Here is a 19,904-nt window from a genome sequence, read left to right as displayed (position 1 = left end):
CGGCGCGGCAGCAGCGGGAGACCCCATTAACTAAAGTGGTGCTTCAGGTTAAGAACAGTTTCAGGTTAAGAACGGACCTCCAGAACGAATTAAGTACTTAACCCGAGGTACCACTGTACTGTTTTATAGCTATGCATATATGTCAGTATCAAACTCTGGTCTGTGGGATTTATTGGGGGGGGGGCGGAATGACAATAAATGCATCATTCACATGAAAATATAATCATTTGCATAGGCCAAGGATAACTGGTTGGAATATAACTTCTAACTGGAGATCAGTTTAAAACAAAAATGTAGAAAATTAAGGTAATATTTACAGCTCATTCTTTTGCATGTTTGCTTGGAAGCAAGCTCTACCGATTTCAGCCTTAGTGTAAATAATATTGAAGGTGGTGTTTTTACAGTTACATAGCAATATAATATTTGTAGACAACTGTGTTTGTGACCCAATACACATATTGATTTGTGTAGTAATTTGTATTTCTGGAACTATTATTCTCTGTCACATTAAGCAGACATTGATTCATAAGTGCTGTGCAACACATTTGCACTTTCATTTACTTTAGAAGGAATTTTATCTATTTATTGGCTTATTTTGCAACCTTTAAATAAAGATGTTACAGAATTGTGTACTCCTCTCAGATAATTTTCTTTAAAACACATTGCTAGCTAAAAGATTTTAAGATTTTCTTGATACTTGTGATAAATGGACCTGGTTTGAGAGCTTGATCCATAAACAAATCCTAAAGCTAGTGAACATTTAGCCTAGTGATGTGGAACCTGTGGCCCTTCAGATGTTGCTGGACAACAATTCCCATCATCTCTGACTTGGCTATGCTGGCTGGGGACAATGAGCTATGGAGTCCTAAAACACTTTGAGGGCCACAGGTTTCCAATATCTGATCTAGCCTTAAGAAACCGGTTTTTAGCTGTGTTATAGTTGCTGCTTTTTTGTTTCCTTTTTTCATCCTGTGCAAACTTAAGTGGCTTACTGAAAAATAAATTAAAAATAACGTTTGTATGAATTGGTGTTAGTTTTTACTGACCATCTTGTTATTTCCAGCCAGGTTTGGAGATGGCTTGTACGATTCCTACATGAGAATAGATCAGATTAGATATACAGATCCTACAAATGAAGAATGCACCCCTTCTGGACTTCCGTCACTGGGGAGACCTAATGTAAGTAATTTCAGGAATCTTGGATTCTGTCTCCAGTGTTGCAAAACATTAATACAGCTGTATCCATGAGGAAGGTCGTTTTGTTCTTACTGATTTTTATTCCAGGCCATAGGATATGCTGTTTAGCATGATCTAGAATGTTACTTAATAACTGGATGCAACTCATGATACTAATGTATGTGTGTTTTATTAGTCAGTAACTCATTCCTGTCTTAACAAGTACAGCCTTGCGACTCAGTTTTCTGGGGGTAGTCACCCCACTCCTGCTCTGCCTGCCTTACTGCTTCTCTTTCCCCCTCCCCTATTGTAGCATAGCCCCAGGAGGTGCTCATGATGTGGGAGAGGGCCTGGTGACAACAACAGGCATGCCCAGGTAAGGGAACAGAGAGCACCTTTAACATCTCTTGACAAGAGAGCTGAATTAAGAAGTGCCAAAAACCTGCCTGTCTCTGTGCAGACAGTACACCTAGCACTTTAGAGGTTCTCTGGTCCTTTCTGCAGTGACAAAATATATGTTTAAAAGCTGTCTTCTAAATTTTCAAGCTTGTTCTAGACATCCATTTGTATTCCTCAGGGGAAACATCAATATATAAAGTTAGAAATAAACTATTTATTTATTTATTGAATTTCTATACTGCCCTATACCCAGAGGTCTCAAAATATTATTATTGAATTCATTCTCTTCCAGCTTACATCAGAGTAAGAGTTGCAAGAGCAGCTCTTCTGTGACTTTATTCTTCGAACTGTTAAATAAATCACCTTTCTCTAGGATAAGACAGAAGTAAAATCTGATTGGTGAAGAAGCAAGTCATAGGTAGTAGAACTGATAATTGTGTTTGTGCTATCTTTGTTGGTCAGAAGTGAGAGAGATCACACTATAGGTGCAGAAGTCTGCTGTGTTATCTGGGGAGCCATGTTTGTTGTATTTATACTTGGCACAGGAGTACTAGGACTGCACCTGTGTGTATCTGAATATACTTTAACTTTTAAATGCAACTAGGCATTTATAGGGCTGAAATAGTACTTTTGTGTTTATGTATTATGGGTGTTGTTTTTATTTCTTCATATGCTCCCAGTAAGTAAGGAACCCTATTTCTTTTTGGAACACCACTATTCCCTGTTACTTGAATTCTATTTTTATAGACATGATAGATGTTTTAATCAGAGTTGTATTTCTTTGGAAGCTGGATGAAGTGGCTCATTTGGGTTGCATCAATTATATCCAGCTGTGGCAATGATCTTAACTGTAAGATGATGTGTAAATACTTTCCAGCAACAGGGGAATTCTATTCTGAGTGAAACCAGAGATTCCCTGCATAGTCTGATCACTGAGAGAAGAAACTGGCATGTACAGTTTTAGCATTCTATCATGCCATGATTGCTTATTGGAAACTTGTGGCTAAAAGCCAGAGGGGAGTAAATGGATTAGAATGTGACATAGAGATGTGAAAGCAAATGCATTGGGTCAGATCATGACTGTTATAAACGTGTTTGTCAGCTTGTGACACCTAACAATACTTTTTGCCCTCCCCGTCTTCGCAAGTGTGTGTATGTGTGTGCATACACACATATTCAAATCATTTATGAATGCATATAAAAGCGAATACTGTTTTTCTAGACCATCATTGAATTTTGTGCCCTTTAAAAAAAATAATCAAACACCCATGTGCCTGTTCAGATTATTTATGCTATGTTTTCTTATAAACCCTTTCAGTCATGGATTTCTTGCTTTTTGAAGTACACTCCTCTGTACACCAATGTGGGAATAAGCCCATTTGAAATTAGTGGGACTTGCTTCTTGGGAAATGTCCATTGATAATTCTGTAATTTCAATATCCTGTTTCTGAAATCTTTGTGAGCTGCCATATGTAGTTGCTTCTTTAAAAAGTATAACTAAAAATTATATTGAAATATATAAATGCATTTGCCTTACTGACCCAAGTGAAAGTGAGGAATATTTAAATAGCTTAAATGTTATTCATATTATCAATGAGGTTTAGGGAGGAAATAAAAAAAGTCCAATGTATGCAACCAGCATCTGCTTTAAACTTTACGTAAGGTAAACATTCCTGAATGTATTCACTTAACTAAAGGTTCATACCATGGGTTTTTATGGGATTTTTTTGTTTGTTTTTTGTTTGCCTTTCCCCTCAACCCTTTAAATACTTCTCCATTCTGAGCATGTGTGCAAGGTTCTTTTCTGCACCATGCGCACATGCAGTAAAAACAAAACTTCCAGGAAGTGCACAACAGTGTAAGACCAAATGTTACTAGCTTTAGTTCTCATGTTTCACAATGAGCAAAATGAAGGCGTGTATTATTTTGTGGGGAACAATATCTGTTTCCATTAAAAATAAAAATAGTAGTCAGCTCTTGCATAAAAGTGCCATTTTCCTGACTTTGTATAGTTTTTGTGCAAATAGTGTTAGAGGTCTTGTGCACAACTGCCATGTCACTTTTTAAAAATAATTAAAAAGTCTGATATATGCATTGCAATTATAATAATCCACCAAAGTTACTGGGTGGAGGTCTACAGAGAATAATTCCTGAACTGTGCACGCCTCCAGCATGTGGCAGTCAGTGGAAATAAATGTTTTTGTTTGGCATTAGGGTCTGCCTGAAACAAAAACTGGCTAGGTTGTGATTAGGTGAGGCGCAAACAGAAGGGGCCACCCACTGAAACATCATACACATGACAAATTGCCCCCAAAACACACACAAAAATGTAACTAGCTTCCATACCAGTGATGACCGCTAATGTATAATAGGGCAATTTTTGCTTACTGGATTTTTCACAGTGAGGGAAATCCAGATTAATTGTACTACTATGAACTGGTGTTTTGATGCTGACAAATTTGTATGGACACTCTTGAGAAACCTATGTGCACAAGCAGCACTGAGTCTACAATAAACTGGAAATGCCCTTGTCTTCTAATAATGCAATCTTAGTGCTCTAAGGAGTTAATCCTATTGTACTTACAGACAGTCCTGAGCATGGTTACTCAGAAGTAAATAGCGCAATATTAAGAGAACAAGCAGTCTTCCAAGGCTAACCTATATTGGGAGTATTCAAAAAGCTGATCTGAACAACACACCACATGTGTTGTCACTCATTTCTCTTGGCTGCTAACAGCTAGTCTATGGGCTAAGTAAACTATGTAGTCCAGCTTTTGCAAGAGGAAGTGTTGGAAGCAGGGTGACAGGTTACTCTGAAGTCATCTGATTGGAAATGGAACTTGTAGTTAAAATTGTAATGTGGGTCAGTCTGCCAAAAGTCATCTGATCATTATCCAGCTGGCCATTCTACTGGAGAGAGGGTTCTTTACATCCCAGCTGTCTCAGGGAAGTCAGACTACCAAACCTGAACAACAGGATTTGGAATTTAACCAGGTGTGAAATGTGTTGATGGATGGTTCCAATGGGGAGAAAGGGAGTTCTTTGCTTTCCAGTTAAGCCAAGCCAAACTATAGGAAAGTGGCTTCTGACATCCCACAGTCTAAGCACACTTATGCCAGCTGGAGCACCATAGAATTTGGCATGAATTATCTGTACTGGCAACATTGTACTAACATCAGGGTTATGTTGGCATAATATCACAAATTAACCAGCTTTACTTCTGTTGTGGTGTGACATCCTGCAGGTGCAGGGACCAATAAAGGCAGTGTAGGATATGTTGGAAAGGAGCCGTCTGAATCATAAACTCTCTGACTCTGCTCCTGGCGCCTACGTCAGTTACACTGACATAAAAATGGTGAGCCCATTCAACTCAGTGGAGAGTTGAAACACACTATAACCCTCCTGCTCTGGCCACAGCTCCACAGACATAGGATGCAGTTAATGCTGCACTCAATTACATCACACCTACAGCAGTATATAAATCCTGACAGGTGCTATAGCTCCGATGAGAGCATGGGGCTTTGTTAGAAATACTTGGAGCATGCAAGGGAGAACTTTAGTAATGGGTGTTATGGAGAAAGGGCATTTTACACAAACAGCCTCATCAGGACACCTCTAGGAAGAGCAGGTTGCTAACACCTTCTTGCAGCCCCTGTAGGTACTCTCTCTCTAGTCTCCACACAAAAACAGCAAGATGCATGTTGTTTCTGCCACTATACCTAGGGATGCACACACACCACACAATTAAGTGTGGAAAGGGTACCATGCCTCATAGTGCCCCCCTCACTCCCAGCCACCCCACTTCAGTATTGTTTACTGCGTATTGGCTAACCATTCTTCCTCCCTCCACAGCTAGTAGCATTGCCAACCACACAGGAGAGGTAAGTACGTTCAGTAAGGAAGGGGGAGGCCAGTGGCCATGAACCCCCACATGAAGGTAAGCTCTCTGTTGATGAATGGCAGGAACTGCACTCTAACCATTGCTTGCCAAACACTCATGATCCCTTTTGCAGTTGGGGGCATGCAGTAGAACAAAACACTGCAATTTCCTACAAGAGATAGGTAAGTATTGTCTTGGTGATTGCAATCCACTCCCCATTGGGGGTTGGGTGAAGGGAGACAGCACTCTCTCACACACACTTGATCAAAAACACCAGGTGAGCATTGTGGTCCAGGAACTATGTGCTGCAGTTGCTGACCATTGTTCTCTACTGTCTGTGTGCACCCCCCCCCCGGCACTCCATCGTCTGACCTTGAACAGAAGCTGTATCTTCTTCCTTACTCCCAGCACCATTGCAGACCAAGTGAGGCCTTCAGCATTACCGGCCTCAGTAACCTGTATGATTCTGGCTGTTTCTCTGTGGGGTTGCCAACTTTCACTTTTTCCAGTGCATAAGTTGCATTATGGACAGTTGCACACTTTGGTGACGGATGGCACTGCAGAGTAAACCACCTGTTATCCTGTTGTCTTATACAACTTTCATAAAAGTCTGGCAACCCCATCCATGTGTCTTGGATGCTGTTTAGTAAAATGCTTGCCTTTTGTTATAGCTGACCATTTGTTTGTTACTGGAGGTGAGCAGGTTGGGATCATTTCCACACCCCAGAGTATGTTCTGTCCTCTGCTAGCCTCAGGAAGGGACTTTAAATGAAAAAGATCTTCGGGGAATTCTTTGCTATCAGATCTGAAGAGATGCAACATTTCCACCCGCTTGCCATTTTACCTCCAGTGAGGGTAAAAGAAGAAGAGTTTGGATTTGATATCCCACTTTATCACTACCCTAAGGAGTCTCAAAGTGGCTCACAATCTCCTTTCCCTTCCTCCTCCACAACAAACACTCTGTGAGGTGAGTGAGGCTGAGAGACTTCAGTGTGACTAGCCCAAGGTCACCCAGCAGCTGCATGTGGAGGAGCGGGGAAGCGAACCCGGTTCACCAGATTACGAGTCCACCGTTCCTAACCACTGCACCACACTGGCAGTCTCCTCTGCACTCACAGGCAGCCCGGTCACTGCCACCGTGATCAGTGAGGCAGGCAGTTTGGAGGTGGAGGAGATAATGAGCAGACCTGGGCAAACAAGCATGAGGGATGTTTGACTAGATGGGACCAGTGATACAAATGGCAACCTACGTCATCTGAAAGCCAGGCAATTGACTCATGCAACACTCCTCTGACACTGCGCTGTTTTCCAGAGGAAGATTGCATCTTGGTTTTACCCTAGAAGCTCCTGCCTGTGAAATGTGTGCTATTCTGCTGGGTTAGGGCTCATAGAAAGCTGCATCATACCCAGACCATCTAGTTCAGTATTGTCTAAGTGACTCTTCAGGGTCATATGTGAGCCATTTCAAGCCCTATATAGAAATGAGAATTGAACCTTTATCATGTAAGCATGCTCACTGTGATGGGACCCTTTCCCTCATGTACCTTCTTTGCCCTGGTATACACAGCTAGTAGCTCAGGAAGGACACAGTGACCACAGTCACATGGAACACTAAACTATATTCTAGTGCTACATGCACAAACCTCTCCAAGCCCAAGTAAAGCATTGAGCTCATGCACTCTCCCTCCTCCTGACACCAAGTTTGTTTTTGCTAGTAAAGAATCTTGGCTTAGCATTTTGTACAAACCAAGGATCCTGTTTTAAAACAAACCATGGTTGGTCTCTAAGCAAGCTGAATAGGGTTGATGCAATGCATCCTCCTGTCTCCTGTGGCTGGGTTATCATCTGCTTAGTAGAGTGTACCATGTACGTTCTAGTTCTACCTACTCCCTCACTTTTGTATCTGACATGCCTGTTGCAGGTAAGACATGCAAAAGGTGAGTGACCATGTTTCTGCCATCCCCTAGTAGGGCCCACTTCTTTTGTACAGTGGTGCCTCGCAAGACGAAATTAATTCGTTCCGCAAGTTTTTTCTTCTTGCGAGTTTTTCGTCTTGCGAAGCACGGTTTCCCATAGGAATGCATTGAAAATCAATTAATGCGTTCCTAGGGAAACCGCCTTCAGACCAGGTCCGGGGACAGTCTGTCCCCCGACCTCTTCTGAAGGCTGGGGGGGGGGGGACAAGGGCTTTTCTTCCCACCCCCAGCCTTCAGAAGGCTGTTCTGAAGGCTGGCGCTGGGAAGAAAAGCCCTTCTTCCCACCTCCCGCCCCGCAAGCACCGGGGACAGGAGGGCTTTGCTGCCGACCGCCAGCATTTTAAAAGCCCCTGCTGTCCCGGGGCGATTTTAAAATGCTGGCGGGCGGGAGCGAAGCCTCCGCTGTCCCAGGGAGATTTTAAAATGCTGGGGGTCGGCAGCGAACGCTTCGCTCCCGACCCCCAGCATTTTAATATCTCCCCGGGAGAGCAGAGACTTCTCTGCTCTCCCGGGGAGATTTTAAAATGCTGGGGGTCGGGAGCGAAGCGTTCGCTGCCGACCCCCAGCATTTTAAGATCGCCCGGGGCAGGCGGGGGGGGGGGGGAAGGCAGGCGGGGGGAGGGAGCAAAGACTTTTGCCCCCCGCCGGCCTTCAGAAGAGGTCCTCTTCTGAAGGCCGGCTGTGGGCGAAAGTCTTTGCTCCCGACCGCTAGCATTTCCCTATGGGCTTTCGTCTTGCGGGTTTTCCGTCTTGCGAGGCATTCGTCTTGCGGGGTACCACTGTATTCTGGAACTCTATGCTGTGAACCATGACACTGTTTCTGCTGTTCTGCCCATTCTGTCTTCCATTTTGTATTGGGGAGTCAGATTTTGTTATAGGATGATTTACCCATCTTTTCCCTCTAGAAGGAGTGCTCAAACAGGCTTACCATATATCTGTGCCTGTGGACACACACAGTTTTTATGCTGCTGTTGTATGTCTCCAACTTTTGGTTTAAGAATTGATCTCATTTTAGTTACACGGATACAACAGCAATATAAGTGGTCACAAGTGTATCTGAGACCATATGACTTTGTTTCAATGTGCCATGGCATAAGGCCGCTAAAAATATGGCATAACTGATACATCTTGCAAGCTGAAAAATTTATATTGTTTAAATGTATTGGTGTGAAGGAAGTTTACTGCATGGAAATGCTCACAAAATATTTACATGATTAGAATAGCATTAATTTTGCAGAACTGTGGACTCGAATTTAAGGGGAAATGTCAATGAACTTTAAGTACAGCTACTGTGGAGTCGAGTATTTTGCCCTAAAATTCAAACTCTTCTCTTTTATCGAGAGTTAATCTTAAATAAATTAATACTATGGGATACAGTTGTATGTAGTTCTGGAAGTGCCTCACCAAAGACTCCTGACCGAGCTTAGCAGTCATGGAATAAGAGGCCCTCTTGTGGATCAGTAACTGGTTAAGAAACAGGGAGCAGAGGGCAGGAATAAATGGACAGTTCTCCAGTGGCAAGATGTAGCAAGTAGAGTACCCCCAGGATCAGTATTGTGCTTTTTAATTGGTTCATAAATGATTTAGAATTAGGATTGAGCAGTGATGGAGCCAAGTAAGTTTATGATACCAAATTATTCCAGGTGGTTAAAACAATAAGGAACTGTGAAGAGCTCCAAAATACTGTGTAAATGGGCAATAAAATGGCAAATGCAATTAAATGTTTAAAAAAGTGTGAAGTGATGTACACCATGTGCATGCTCATGGGGTCAGAACTAGAAGTGACTGAGCAGAAATAAGACGGCGTAGTGGAGAGCTCAGTGAAGATGTCAACCCAGTTTGCAGCAGCTGTGAAAAAGGTGACATGTTAGGAATGCTTAGAAAATGAATTGAAAATAAAACTGTGAGTATCATAATGCTGTTATACAAATCTGTGGTGCAACTGCACTTGGAATACCGTACACAGTGCTGTACAGTCACAGGATAGGTGGACATGGCTTACCCAAAATGGCTTGGCACGCCTAATTGGGCCAACAGAATGGAGGTTCGCCACCCCGATGTCGCACACGGGATCTGTTCTGGAGCTCCAGTCGAATCCCAAGGTGTTCATATCTGGAGGTGCATGCATGCAGTTTAGTTCTTCTGCGCATGTGCGCGGGGCGAAACCCGGAAAAATACTTCTGGGTTTCCCACGCACATATCCTGAAGGTGAACGTAAGTACTGTACTTCCCAAGTAATCTTAAACAAAGCATTGTTTAAAAGTTATCATAGTTAAATTTTGATATTTTGTTTCATTGACAGTGTATGATGGGGACCATTTAGTCCCTGCACCCCTTTCCTTCAATGTTGTCTCATATTTGACAAGTTTGTCAAAATAGATTTTGTTTTGGAAAATGCCTAGCCTAATTCAGAGTACACAGTGCATGTAATGTGTGTGTCTGTTTTCAGACTTTTCATAATAGAACATTGGACTTTTTCTGAAACCTGAAACATACTTTCCTGTTCTACATTTTGCAATATATTGAAAGTATTTTTCTAGGTCTTCTGGATTGTTACTGGTTAGGTAAAGGTAAAGGTACCCCTGCCCGTACGGGCCAATCGTGTCCGACTCTGGGGTTGTGCGCCCATCTCACTTAAGAGGCCGGGGGCCAGCGCTGTCCGAAGACACTTCCGGGTCACATGGCCAGCGTGAAAAGCTGCATCTGGCGAGCCAGCGCAGCACACGGAAATGCCGTTTACCTTCCCGTTAGTAAGCGGTCCCTATTTATCTACTTGCACCCAGGGGTGCTTTCGAACTGCTAGGTTGGCAGGCGCTGGGACCGAACGACGGGAGCGCACCCCGCCGCGGGGATTTGAACCGCCGACCTGACGATCGGCAAGTCCTAGGCACTGAGGTTTTACCCACAGCGCCACCCGCGTCCCTCTTGTTACTGGTTACTTTGTGTAATAATTGTGGTCCAGTAGATGAGATCTAGCAGTTAAGCAGAGGGCTAATCTGGCTGCTAATTACAGTCTTAAAATGTGTGTTTTAAGAGGCCCTTGAGCTCCACTGTTGTGTTTGGATGCCTTTTTGACAGTTCTGAAAACAACAGAAAGCAGACGTGCTTTTTACTGTAGCTTGTTCAGGAGAGAGGAGAGAGGTTACCTGTAGGGCACTGTGCTATGAAATGGGTGAATGTTAAAAGGATATTAATACTTTATAGAAGTTGAAATTCTTTGTTATTTCCTTTCTCATTTTCCCCACCAGCAGGAAATGACTGAGTAATGGGAATTGGGCAAAGAGTGGCATAGCTGTTTGAATTCTAGTGCGTTAAATGGTTGCTTGATGTCGGGATGCCCAGGTCCATACTCAGAGCAGTGCAGAGAAATGAGAGGTAGAGCTTTCTCAAGCTAATGTCTTCCTGTGGGAGTTTGTTGGAAGCCTGTGCGTGTGTGTGTTGTCTCTTTGTTCGTACAAAAGACTAATCATTAGTCCTCGGTTCTTAAAAACCAATCAAACCAAACCCAAATAGTTTTCTAACTTTCTTCTTATCAGCATGACCTCAGTTTATTTCCTTGTAGGATCACTGTCAAAACAGAGAATGTGTTGTGAAACAAAATACTGCCCTAGGAGGTATGAGGCTTAATCATACCATGCATTTCTTTCAGAGCAGAGAATGGGGAAAGAGCGATGTCATGGAATCAGGTGGTCAGGGGCTGGGAGTTTGCTTTCTTTTGAAAGGGAGGAGGCTTTCCTAGGCAACATAGATAGCCGATATGAAGAAGGATGTAGCAGGGAATTCACCTCAAACATATATGTCCATTTACATGCTTTGGGAAAATAGTTGTGGAAAACTAACTTGATCATGGTTCTCTGGTGTTTGCAAAATATGGGATTTTGATCACGGAAAGGAAGTTAGGTGCTGAGGTTGGGTTTGTAGGAAGAGGCGGCATTTCTGTGCCACGTAAATATGTTTCTGTTTCTGGAAAAGTGGTTATCACTCTATATTAAATTCCTCCCTACAAATCCTGTTTGGTTTTTTGAGCCATTAAAATAATGCTTCTCTGACCCTTGGCAAGTTTTATATTTTGGAGCATGAAAGCTGGAAACTTGGGTTTACAAAACACAAAAGCTGAACTCATTCATTGCCAGCTTCCAAGTACTATAGTTTTTAGGCACATTCCCACCATCCTTGGGTCAGATGGGTCCAAGAATCTTCCTCATTTATTGGTCAGAGGGAAAAGTCTGAAATAGTTCAGTCTGTGGCACCATGCAGCTTTAAACTTTTGCCTTTTTGTGCTTGTCACATGCCAGATCTCTTCACCTTTAACTGATAGCAGAATGTCTTTTCAGACATGTGCCTCTTTGTTACTGTGAGTTAATCCATAGCAAGTACCAGTATAATAATTGGAAAATGCTATACTTATTTACCTTTTTATTTCAAGGTGTGACCTTTTAGGTTGCAGATAAACACTGTATGTTGTACAAAATTGCAGCTCACTAAGATTCAATTCCAGTTTGCTTTTCTCATTTTGTTTTGGCTCCTTAACTTTACTGTAAAATGAAGAGAAGAATCTGTCTGTAATTCCTCAGTCAAGCGTTGGATTGGAAAGCGGACATTTCTGAAAATGGAGTTTCCCCTAAAACCTGGATTTCTTACTGAGTTACAGAGAATTAGTGTCATTTTGAATTATTTGCTGCAAGTGGCCTTCTTATTCAGAATTTTACACTGTCATTCTTTCTCTGCAGTTCAGCCATAAGCCCAGCGAAGAATGTGTTACTAAAATGCTAATTCTCTGGATCATATTTTCTATGAGTTCCTGGAAAGGTGTGTGTCTCAAAATGTACTGTCTATATTTTCCAGGCAGATATAGCAGTTAAGTAGTAATCAGGAAGAACCAGAGAGCTTTATCTCTTAAAACTTTTCTTTTTCTGAGCCAATGGGATAAACTGTGTATTGGCATTTCAGCGGAAAGATATGCAAGTTATTTTCCATGAGTTGTTATTTTGCTGCTATGTTGGGATGATAGACAGTAACTTGCTATACAGGAAATGGATAGCATCACTCACCAGTTATCTTCAGACATGTGTATATTTTTACTAAAATGGAAGTTCTATTTTCAGTTTCAAGGATTGGCTATCTTTATTTTGAGATTAAAGACTAGAATGGAAAGCAGATGTTTCTGCACTTTCCACAATTGTTGTACAATATAACACAGCAGCTTGTAACTTCCGTGCAGAGCAGAACTAAAAGCAGTATGAACTTTAAGTGCGTCTGTTGCCTTTCTCCTTGGATATAATTTTAGGTCTACCTTCGTATATTACACTGAAATCTTGTAGAAATGAGAAACTCCTTTATTATGTTTTCTTGCCAATTTCAGTTTGCTCTTTTCACTGCGGAAAATATTTAGTCCCTTATTGGCAGAGGATAGCAAAAGTTCCTTTCTAGGACAGATGCAAAATGTGTTCAGTTCTGCCTTGCTATACAGCTTCAAATAAAGTAGATGAGAACTGTGGATAGACATATGAGAGTAGCATGGAGCCCTTGGTAACAAAATTAGAATTCACCTATTGCCCTGGCCGCCATTCCATTTGCCCTTTGAAAAGGCTTCTATCATAACCCGCTTCTGCTTTGCATCCCCTCTGTGTGCCTATTTGTGGTGTTTTGTATTTTTTCATCCTTGTAGTTGGCTTCCTGTGGTTCTAAGATGGCAAATATGCATATTTCAGCTATGGCTTGGCTTATGCCAGGGGTTGCCAACCTGGGCCTATGAGCACATTAAAAAGTGGGAAAACTGTCACGGGCACTACACACAGCAGAACCCAAGCACTCACTGCAACCTATTATGTTGACTATAATGGAATGCTGCTTCAAGACCAATTTAAGTGGGGGTGGGGTGGGTCCCTGCAGACACCAGGAAAAGCTCTGTGGACTTGTGTGCCCATGAGCAATACATTGGTGACCCCTGGTTTAATGCTAAACTTTCAGCACCTGCCCACATGTCGGATTGAACCGTAGGTGTTGCGTAGCTGCTCTTGTGCATGCTAGTGCGATCGGTTGCTTCTGAACTAGATCAGAATACGTTTTTTTGTAAATGCGCTATCTGAAAAGCTTGTCTCATTGCTTCTTTGCTTCCCCATTGTTAAAATGAGAACTGAAACTAAAGATTTGCTTTGTTTCATCCTAATAGGTAACTACTAACCCAATCACAATGAAGGACCATCCTCTGACAGGGAGCCAAGTCAAAGTGGAGCAGTTATTTGAAGACTCTGGCAACAGAAGGAGCAGTACTCTCCAGTCTTCAGGAATAAATGCCTCTGAGAGGTCTTTTCCAACTCCAGCAAAAGATAAAAGCATTGATAGCATAAGTACCAACAAAAATAGTGGCAGCTTGACAAAAGCACACAAAACCGGAAGTCAGTCCCCAGAACAAGCACTGAAGCAATACAAACAGCAGTTGTCAGCCTATGAGCAGCAAGAAATATTGAACTTTCCTGAAATTTATTTTGTGGGTGCAAATGCAAAGAAAAGGCAAGGAGTCATTGGAGGCCCAAACAATGGTGGATATGATGATGAACAAGGCAGCTACATTCACGTGCCTCACGACCATCTTGCCTACCGATATGAAGTACTAAAAATAATTGGAAAAGGCAGTTTTGGCCAAGTAGCTAAAGTTTATGACCACAAACACCACCAGCATTTGGCCTTAAAGATGGTACGTAACGAAAAGAGGTTTCACCGGCAAGCAGCAGAAGAAATACGGATCTTGGAGCATCTCAAAAAACAGGATAAAACTGGTGGCATGAATGTTATTCACATGCTGGAGAGTTTTACCTTTAGGAATCACATATGTATGACCTTTGAACTCCTGAGTATGAATCTCTATGAGCTGATCAAAAGAAACAAATTTCAAGGCTTCAGTGTGCAGCTGGTACGAAAGTTTGCCCACTCTATACTGCAATGTTTGGAGGCTCTTTATAAAAACAAAATCATACATTGTGACTTGAAACCTGAAAATATTCTTCTAAAACAACAAGGGCGGAGTGGAATCAAAGTGATTGATTTTGGATCCAGCTGTTTTGAGCACCAAAGAGTCTACACTTACATACAGTCTCGATTCTACAGAGCCCCAGAAGTCATTTTGGGAAGCCGTTATGGGATGCCCATAGATATGTGGAGTTTTGGCTGTATTCTTGTGGAACTGTTGACTGGTTACCCTCTCTTTCCTGGGGAGGATGAAGGCGATCAGCTAGCTTGTATGATGGAGCTCCTTGGAATGCCCCCACAGAAGCTGCTAGACCAATCCAAGCGAGCCAAAAACTTCATCAATTCAAAAGGCCATCCTCGTTACTGCACTGTAACGACACAGGCAGATGGGAAAATGACTCTTAATGGCAGCAGATCACGTAGGGGGAAAATGCGTGGTGCTCCAGGCAACAAGGATTGGGTCACAGCATTAAAAGGCTGTGATGACCCCGTGTTTATAGAATTCCTGAAAGAATGTCTTAATTGGGATCCTTCTGCACGGATGACTCCTACCCAAGCTTTGAAACATCCTTGGATTTGTAAACGAGTACCTAAGCCACCCTGCATGGATAAAACATCAGGCAAACGGATTGCTCATTATACGAGCTCTTTCCCAGGGATAGGTTCCAGATTACCCCCAGTTGTTGGGGTAGCCAACAAACTACGAGCTAATCTAATGTCTGACTCAAATGCCAATATACCTCTATGTACTGTGCTACCAAAATTGGTCAGCTAATAGAGAATTACATATTCCCAGAGTACATATGCTGTGTTTTTAATTATATCCTTGAAATATAAAAAGATGACAGAATGCGCAGAGGTCTTGGAAAAAAAGAGAGAAAAGAAATGGATTTTTATTGAACACTAAATCTTGTATAAACAACCCCCCCCAATCAAAACATAAGCATTTTAAGGGCTATGATTGTTTTATCAAGTTGTTTCAGCTAGAATGTGGTGCTTGTTACATCACTTTTGATAGGTCAGCACATTTGTTTTGTTCAGTGAAGTTACGCACTATGTAACAGATGGATTTTATAGCACTGTTGTAATAAAACTCAAAAACCACTGCTCATGCGGACAGTCTCACTTAGCAGACAGTTTGCTGCAAACCACTTCAAAGATAAATAAACTATGCATTTAATTAGCCACAAGTGAATACATCAAAGAATGATGGTCAAAAAGCACAATATTTTAATATCTATTGGTTGTTGTTGTAGTAATTTCAATGTACTGAGTGCCAGATTTTGGTGTTTGGGAAGTCTTTTGTCTTTGCCAGGAGCCCTCCTTAAATTTGCTTGCAGTCTGTGGCAATAAAACACTCCTAAGAAGAGTGGGTGCTGTCCTAAAGCTACGAAGAAACTGGTGTTGGGACTCTAGGTATAATGTGCTTGGTTCCTTTCCCTCATCTATCCATCATGCAAAATTGACTGAACTAATCTTTATAATTTAGCATTTGTGGAGGTAGAAATGTCTCCTTGCCTTTTAGTGTCATTATTTCCCCGAAGGGTAGTTCTTTTAGTGTCTTGCAGCAAAATCAACTAGAGTCTCATGGTAACGTAAAGTCTACACCTAATTTATTGTGACATATGGTTTTGTGGATTATAGTCCTTCTCATCTGAAGAATGCACCTGATGAAGTGCACTCTAGTCCATGAAAACTTTTGCCATAAAAATATTTCAGGTGTCACGAGACTCTGTTCTTTCAGAGTAAGCTGCTCTTAATTTTAGTGAATTGGTTCAAGGACAAACTGTTTTAAAGCAAGTGCAGTTTCCAAGAGGTTGGGGCAAGGTTAAAATGCCAGTAATTAAAAGTTCATTGTGGAGGTGGGCAATTTGCATAATCTGATTGAAGGTTCAGAAGTTTTGTACAGTAAAATGTAATGAGATGTAGCAGTGTCTGATTACTGGAAAATAAAAGGTGGAAGATGTGTATTAATGGTTAAGATAGAGAGAAGTTTGCTTCTGAGTTTAAACCTCCAAACTTACATTATTTGACAGTCACACACTTGTTAAGTCTCACAGCAGTTTCAAATATACCTGAGGCACATTTTATAAGCAGTGCAAACTTAACAGATTACTCTGACTGAAAGAAGTCTCCCAGCCAAAGGCATTGTTAATGTGAACTTGTGTCAGATGTTGATCAATCAGTTAAGTCAATGAGTATTTTCGTTCAGGGTGGAATCCAGCATTGCATGAGCAGGCTTACTCTTTTTCACCCTGGAGCCACCCACCGAAAATCTTTGTGGAGTTGGGGAACCTTTCAGAACTGGTTTGGGGAGGCTACAAGGAGAGGAAGGGATACCTGTTTCACTTGTGCACCAATAGTGTTGGAATCAGTCCTGTTTCTGCATTTTGTCATTTGTTGACCCATTCTGTGAGGTTGTTAATACTTGATAGGAAAAGAGCCAGTCACCGACAGACCAATTTGCATCATCCTTCTGTAACACATATTACATGCAGGATACAACACCAGCATTTTTTCTACTCTCCAAATACATTATCTGCTTTTAAATTAAGATTGTCTTTATCTGTAACTGTAATGTATATTCCAAATTGCATTTGAATTGTTATTATTATTATTGGAGTTATTTGTACACTCAGAATACTCATTCCCCACTTGGGCTCAGATTTTTAAGAATTTGCATTCAGTACCTGAAAGCCATGCTGCACCTATACACAGCCTGCCCTGATTCAAATTAAAAACCCTATGTATAAGTCAACTGGGCTGTACTATCATCCATATATCCACATGGGATTCTTATTTGAAATGGAATTTTTAAACCTGCAAATATAACAGTAGTAATGGTCACTGTGCCAATAAGTCTTCAAGATGGTTTATAGATAAAAGACTACTGTAGTATCTCAGTCCTTGGCAGCAGAGATTGCGAGTGGAGGAAAAAGGTGCATAGACTGCAGTAATTTAATTGAAATAAGCAAATAGGTCATTAATAGTGCAGATAAGGAAACAACAGCCAGAGAAGAAAAGCAATCTCTTATTAGACACTTTTCTTTGGCATATGGTTCAGTTGCATCCCTAAGCTCAGAGTAACTGTCATCTAAACTATTTTCTGTGAAGATAGGCAAACTTAAACTTCTCTCAAAGATATCTAGAAGCTGTTTAAATTTCGTGTAGCTTTATCTACAATGGCAGTGAATATTCCATTTGTGTTTCTGTGATACTAATTCACCTGTGCTTTAAAATTAACAGGAGTGAAACAGGCAATTTCAGAAACTGAAATCAATAATCAATAAAGCCTTTTTATTACCCTTTAGGCTTAGTAATTGTAAACAACTCCCCCCCCCCAATAGTTATTGTCTTCAGAAAGTCTTTAAATTAAACTGTGGGTCTTTTTAAACTAACATCCTGTCCTCTCCCCCTTTTTGACTGAAATGGCTCATATATGATGATCTCAGCAACATCTCCACTAATCCCAGGAGGACAAGCAAAAAGCTGATTGTGCACCCAGACCATTGTATTGAAAGATCAGCTGAAAAGTTCACTTCTCTAGAACAGAGTAATAGCATTGTGAAAACTAAGAGCTTAAATATATTGAACAATTTGCACTACTTAGTTATTATAGTTACACTGTATCAAGCATAAAGTGCATGCTTTCCCTAAAAAAGTTGTGTGGCTTTTTTGTTAATTTTATTCTAGACTTGTTTGGCCTCCTACCAGCCCCATTGGTAAAGGAAATCAATCACTTTGCAAACATTTGATTTAGTTTTTAAATGTGTAATTAGTGATTTCCTAAATCAAGCAGGAGAAGGGATTCAGTAGGCTACAAGGCCTCTACCAACACATGATTCTGTGACTAAGAATATGTTGCAGATTGTTAATGAAAATAAATTTCTCTCTACAGGCAGCCCTCCATTTATGTGTGTCCAATATGCATGTGATCGTGCATATGCGCATCACACAGAACCCGGAAGTGACTCAGACACGTCATATAGACATTACTGAAATGTCACTAAAAGGGCGCAGTGGATTGTTTGCAGGCTTTTCCAATGGGTTTCAATTATACACAAATGGGGGGCTGCCTGTACTAATATATGTGCTGTGTTGGATAGAGCTGTGTGCCTGAATTAAAGCAGCAACAACAGCATCACTTAGGTTATTAACTACAGTACCTTTTCAGATGGGGTAACTGATTTAAAATACACTTTTTAATGTATGGTCTGACTTCTTCCACAAATTTCAGTCCTATCAAAGAACTCTAGCCTGAGAGTGTTAATAATGTTACCTCTCAGGAAACATTGGAAAGATTTATTCCAGCCATGTATGCAATTACCGTGAGAACACTTGCCTAGGTTAGTACAAGATTCCACTGATGCTAGTCATATTGTGTACTGTCTCTTTCTATCTCCGTTATAAAATGAGAAGTATCTGAAATCCCTGGAATAGTCAAATGCTCATGGAAAATGTTGTTTGCAAATATTTGGATTTTACTACTAAGACATCTATCAATATTAGAACTATGTAAGAGGTTCATTAGTAAATATGCACTGCTAAAACTACAATTTAATGTTCCCACTTCTTGTCTATTGTGCCATGCTTTACCATCCTGCATCCATTTCCATGCAATACTGCTCAAGGGGCAGTATCCATCTCCATAATTTCAAGGATTTTCACTTGCTCAATGGAATTCCGCCCCCTCCATGTGTGTACACCACACCCTCCCCAAAATGTTTCCAGGGTGTTGGGGAATGCTCAGAACAGATTTAAGGGGCACACAGGAGAAGGAGAGGATGAAAGTTACATTGTGCAAGCAGAAATCCTTGTGCTGATGGAACTGAGGGAGTTAGTGCTACATTGAACGCCATGCAAGGTTTCCAGTATATTAAAATCTGTCTAGAATACTTGAGTTAGTTTTGAAAGTTGTTGCGTCTTTAACAAGGTGAACGATGCAGTGAATGTTGACCTGCATGATAGATTCATCTCTGTGTGAAGGAACACTTGGGAAATGTCCAGTTTTTAACTTTAAGTGGGAATGAAAAATATTTCCTAAAACGGTAATTAATGTATTCTTTTTAAAAGTAGCTTTCTTTTGCAAAAGGCTGTATGTACTTCCAAAGAAAAAAGTTGAAACCAAAACAATTTGCTCTTACTATTTAGCAGTTAGATAGTGAAATACCCATCAAAAGGAACCAACACCCGCTACTTTGTAAGAAATACCCTGTAGCCTAAATCAGTAGTTCCCAACACGTGTCATGACCTGCAGATAAATCCTGTGCAAATGGGTTGTGGGCTTTAGAAGTAAACCCAAAATAATTATTGATTTTGGTTCTTAACTGGTATGATGATATGTCCTACACTGTTTTGTTGTGTTGTGTTGTGTTGTGTTGACACGACTGAATGTCGGAAAGGCTCAAGTCTTACAAATAACACTTGGGAACAACTCTCTGGCAGCTGGTGGCAGATCCCGTAGCAGTGACCATTACAGCTTGCCTCTCATGCATAGGTGCTGC

General features: G+C 41.2%; 1 protein-coding gene across 8 annotated transcripts in view; it reads left to right on the top strand.

The window, feature by feature from the left end:
* DYRK3 (dual specificity tyrosine phosphorylation regulated kinase 3) overlaps nt 1-16,381 on the top strand; it is a 41,127-nt gene extending 24,746 nt beyond the window's left edge. For 2 of the 8 annotated variants that reach the window (XM_083508897.1, XM_083508896.1), the window contains exons 2-3: nt 1,064-1,179; nt 13,604-16,381. In XM_083508897.1, coding sequence (XP_083365023.1) covers nt 1,096-1,179; nt 13,604-15,175 — 1,656 coding nt within the window. In that variant the 5' untranslated portion in view covers nt 1,064-1,095 and the 3' untranslated portion in view covers nt 15,176-16,381. Of the gene's footprint in view, nt 1-1,063; nt 1,180-1,489; nt 1,553-12,161; nt 12,241-13,603 lie in introns of those variants that run through there. The other 6 variants (XM_083508894.1, XM_083508895.1, XM_083508900.1 and 3 more) reach the window with 5 other exon arrangements.
* Nucleotides 16,382-19,904: the final 3,523 nt, after the last annotated feature.

Source organism: Podarcis liolepis (genome assembly GCF_965112155.1).
Source record: "Podarcis liolepis genome assembly, chromosome: 6".
Taxonomy (NCBI): domain Eukaryota; kingdom Metazoa; phylum Chordata; class Lepidosauria; order Squamata; family Lacertidae; genus Podarcis; species Podarcis liolepis.
The sequence above is the reverse complement of the archived record's forward strand: the minus strand, read 5'-3'. Positions and strand labels throughout refer to the sequence as shown.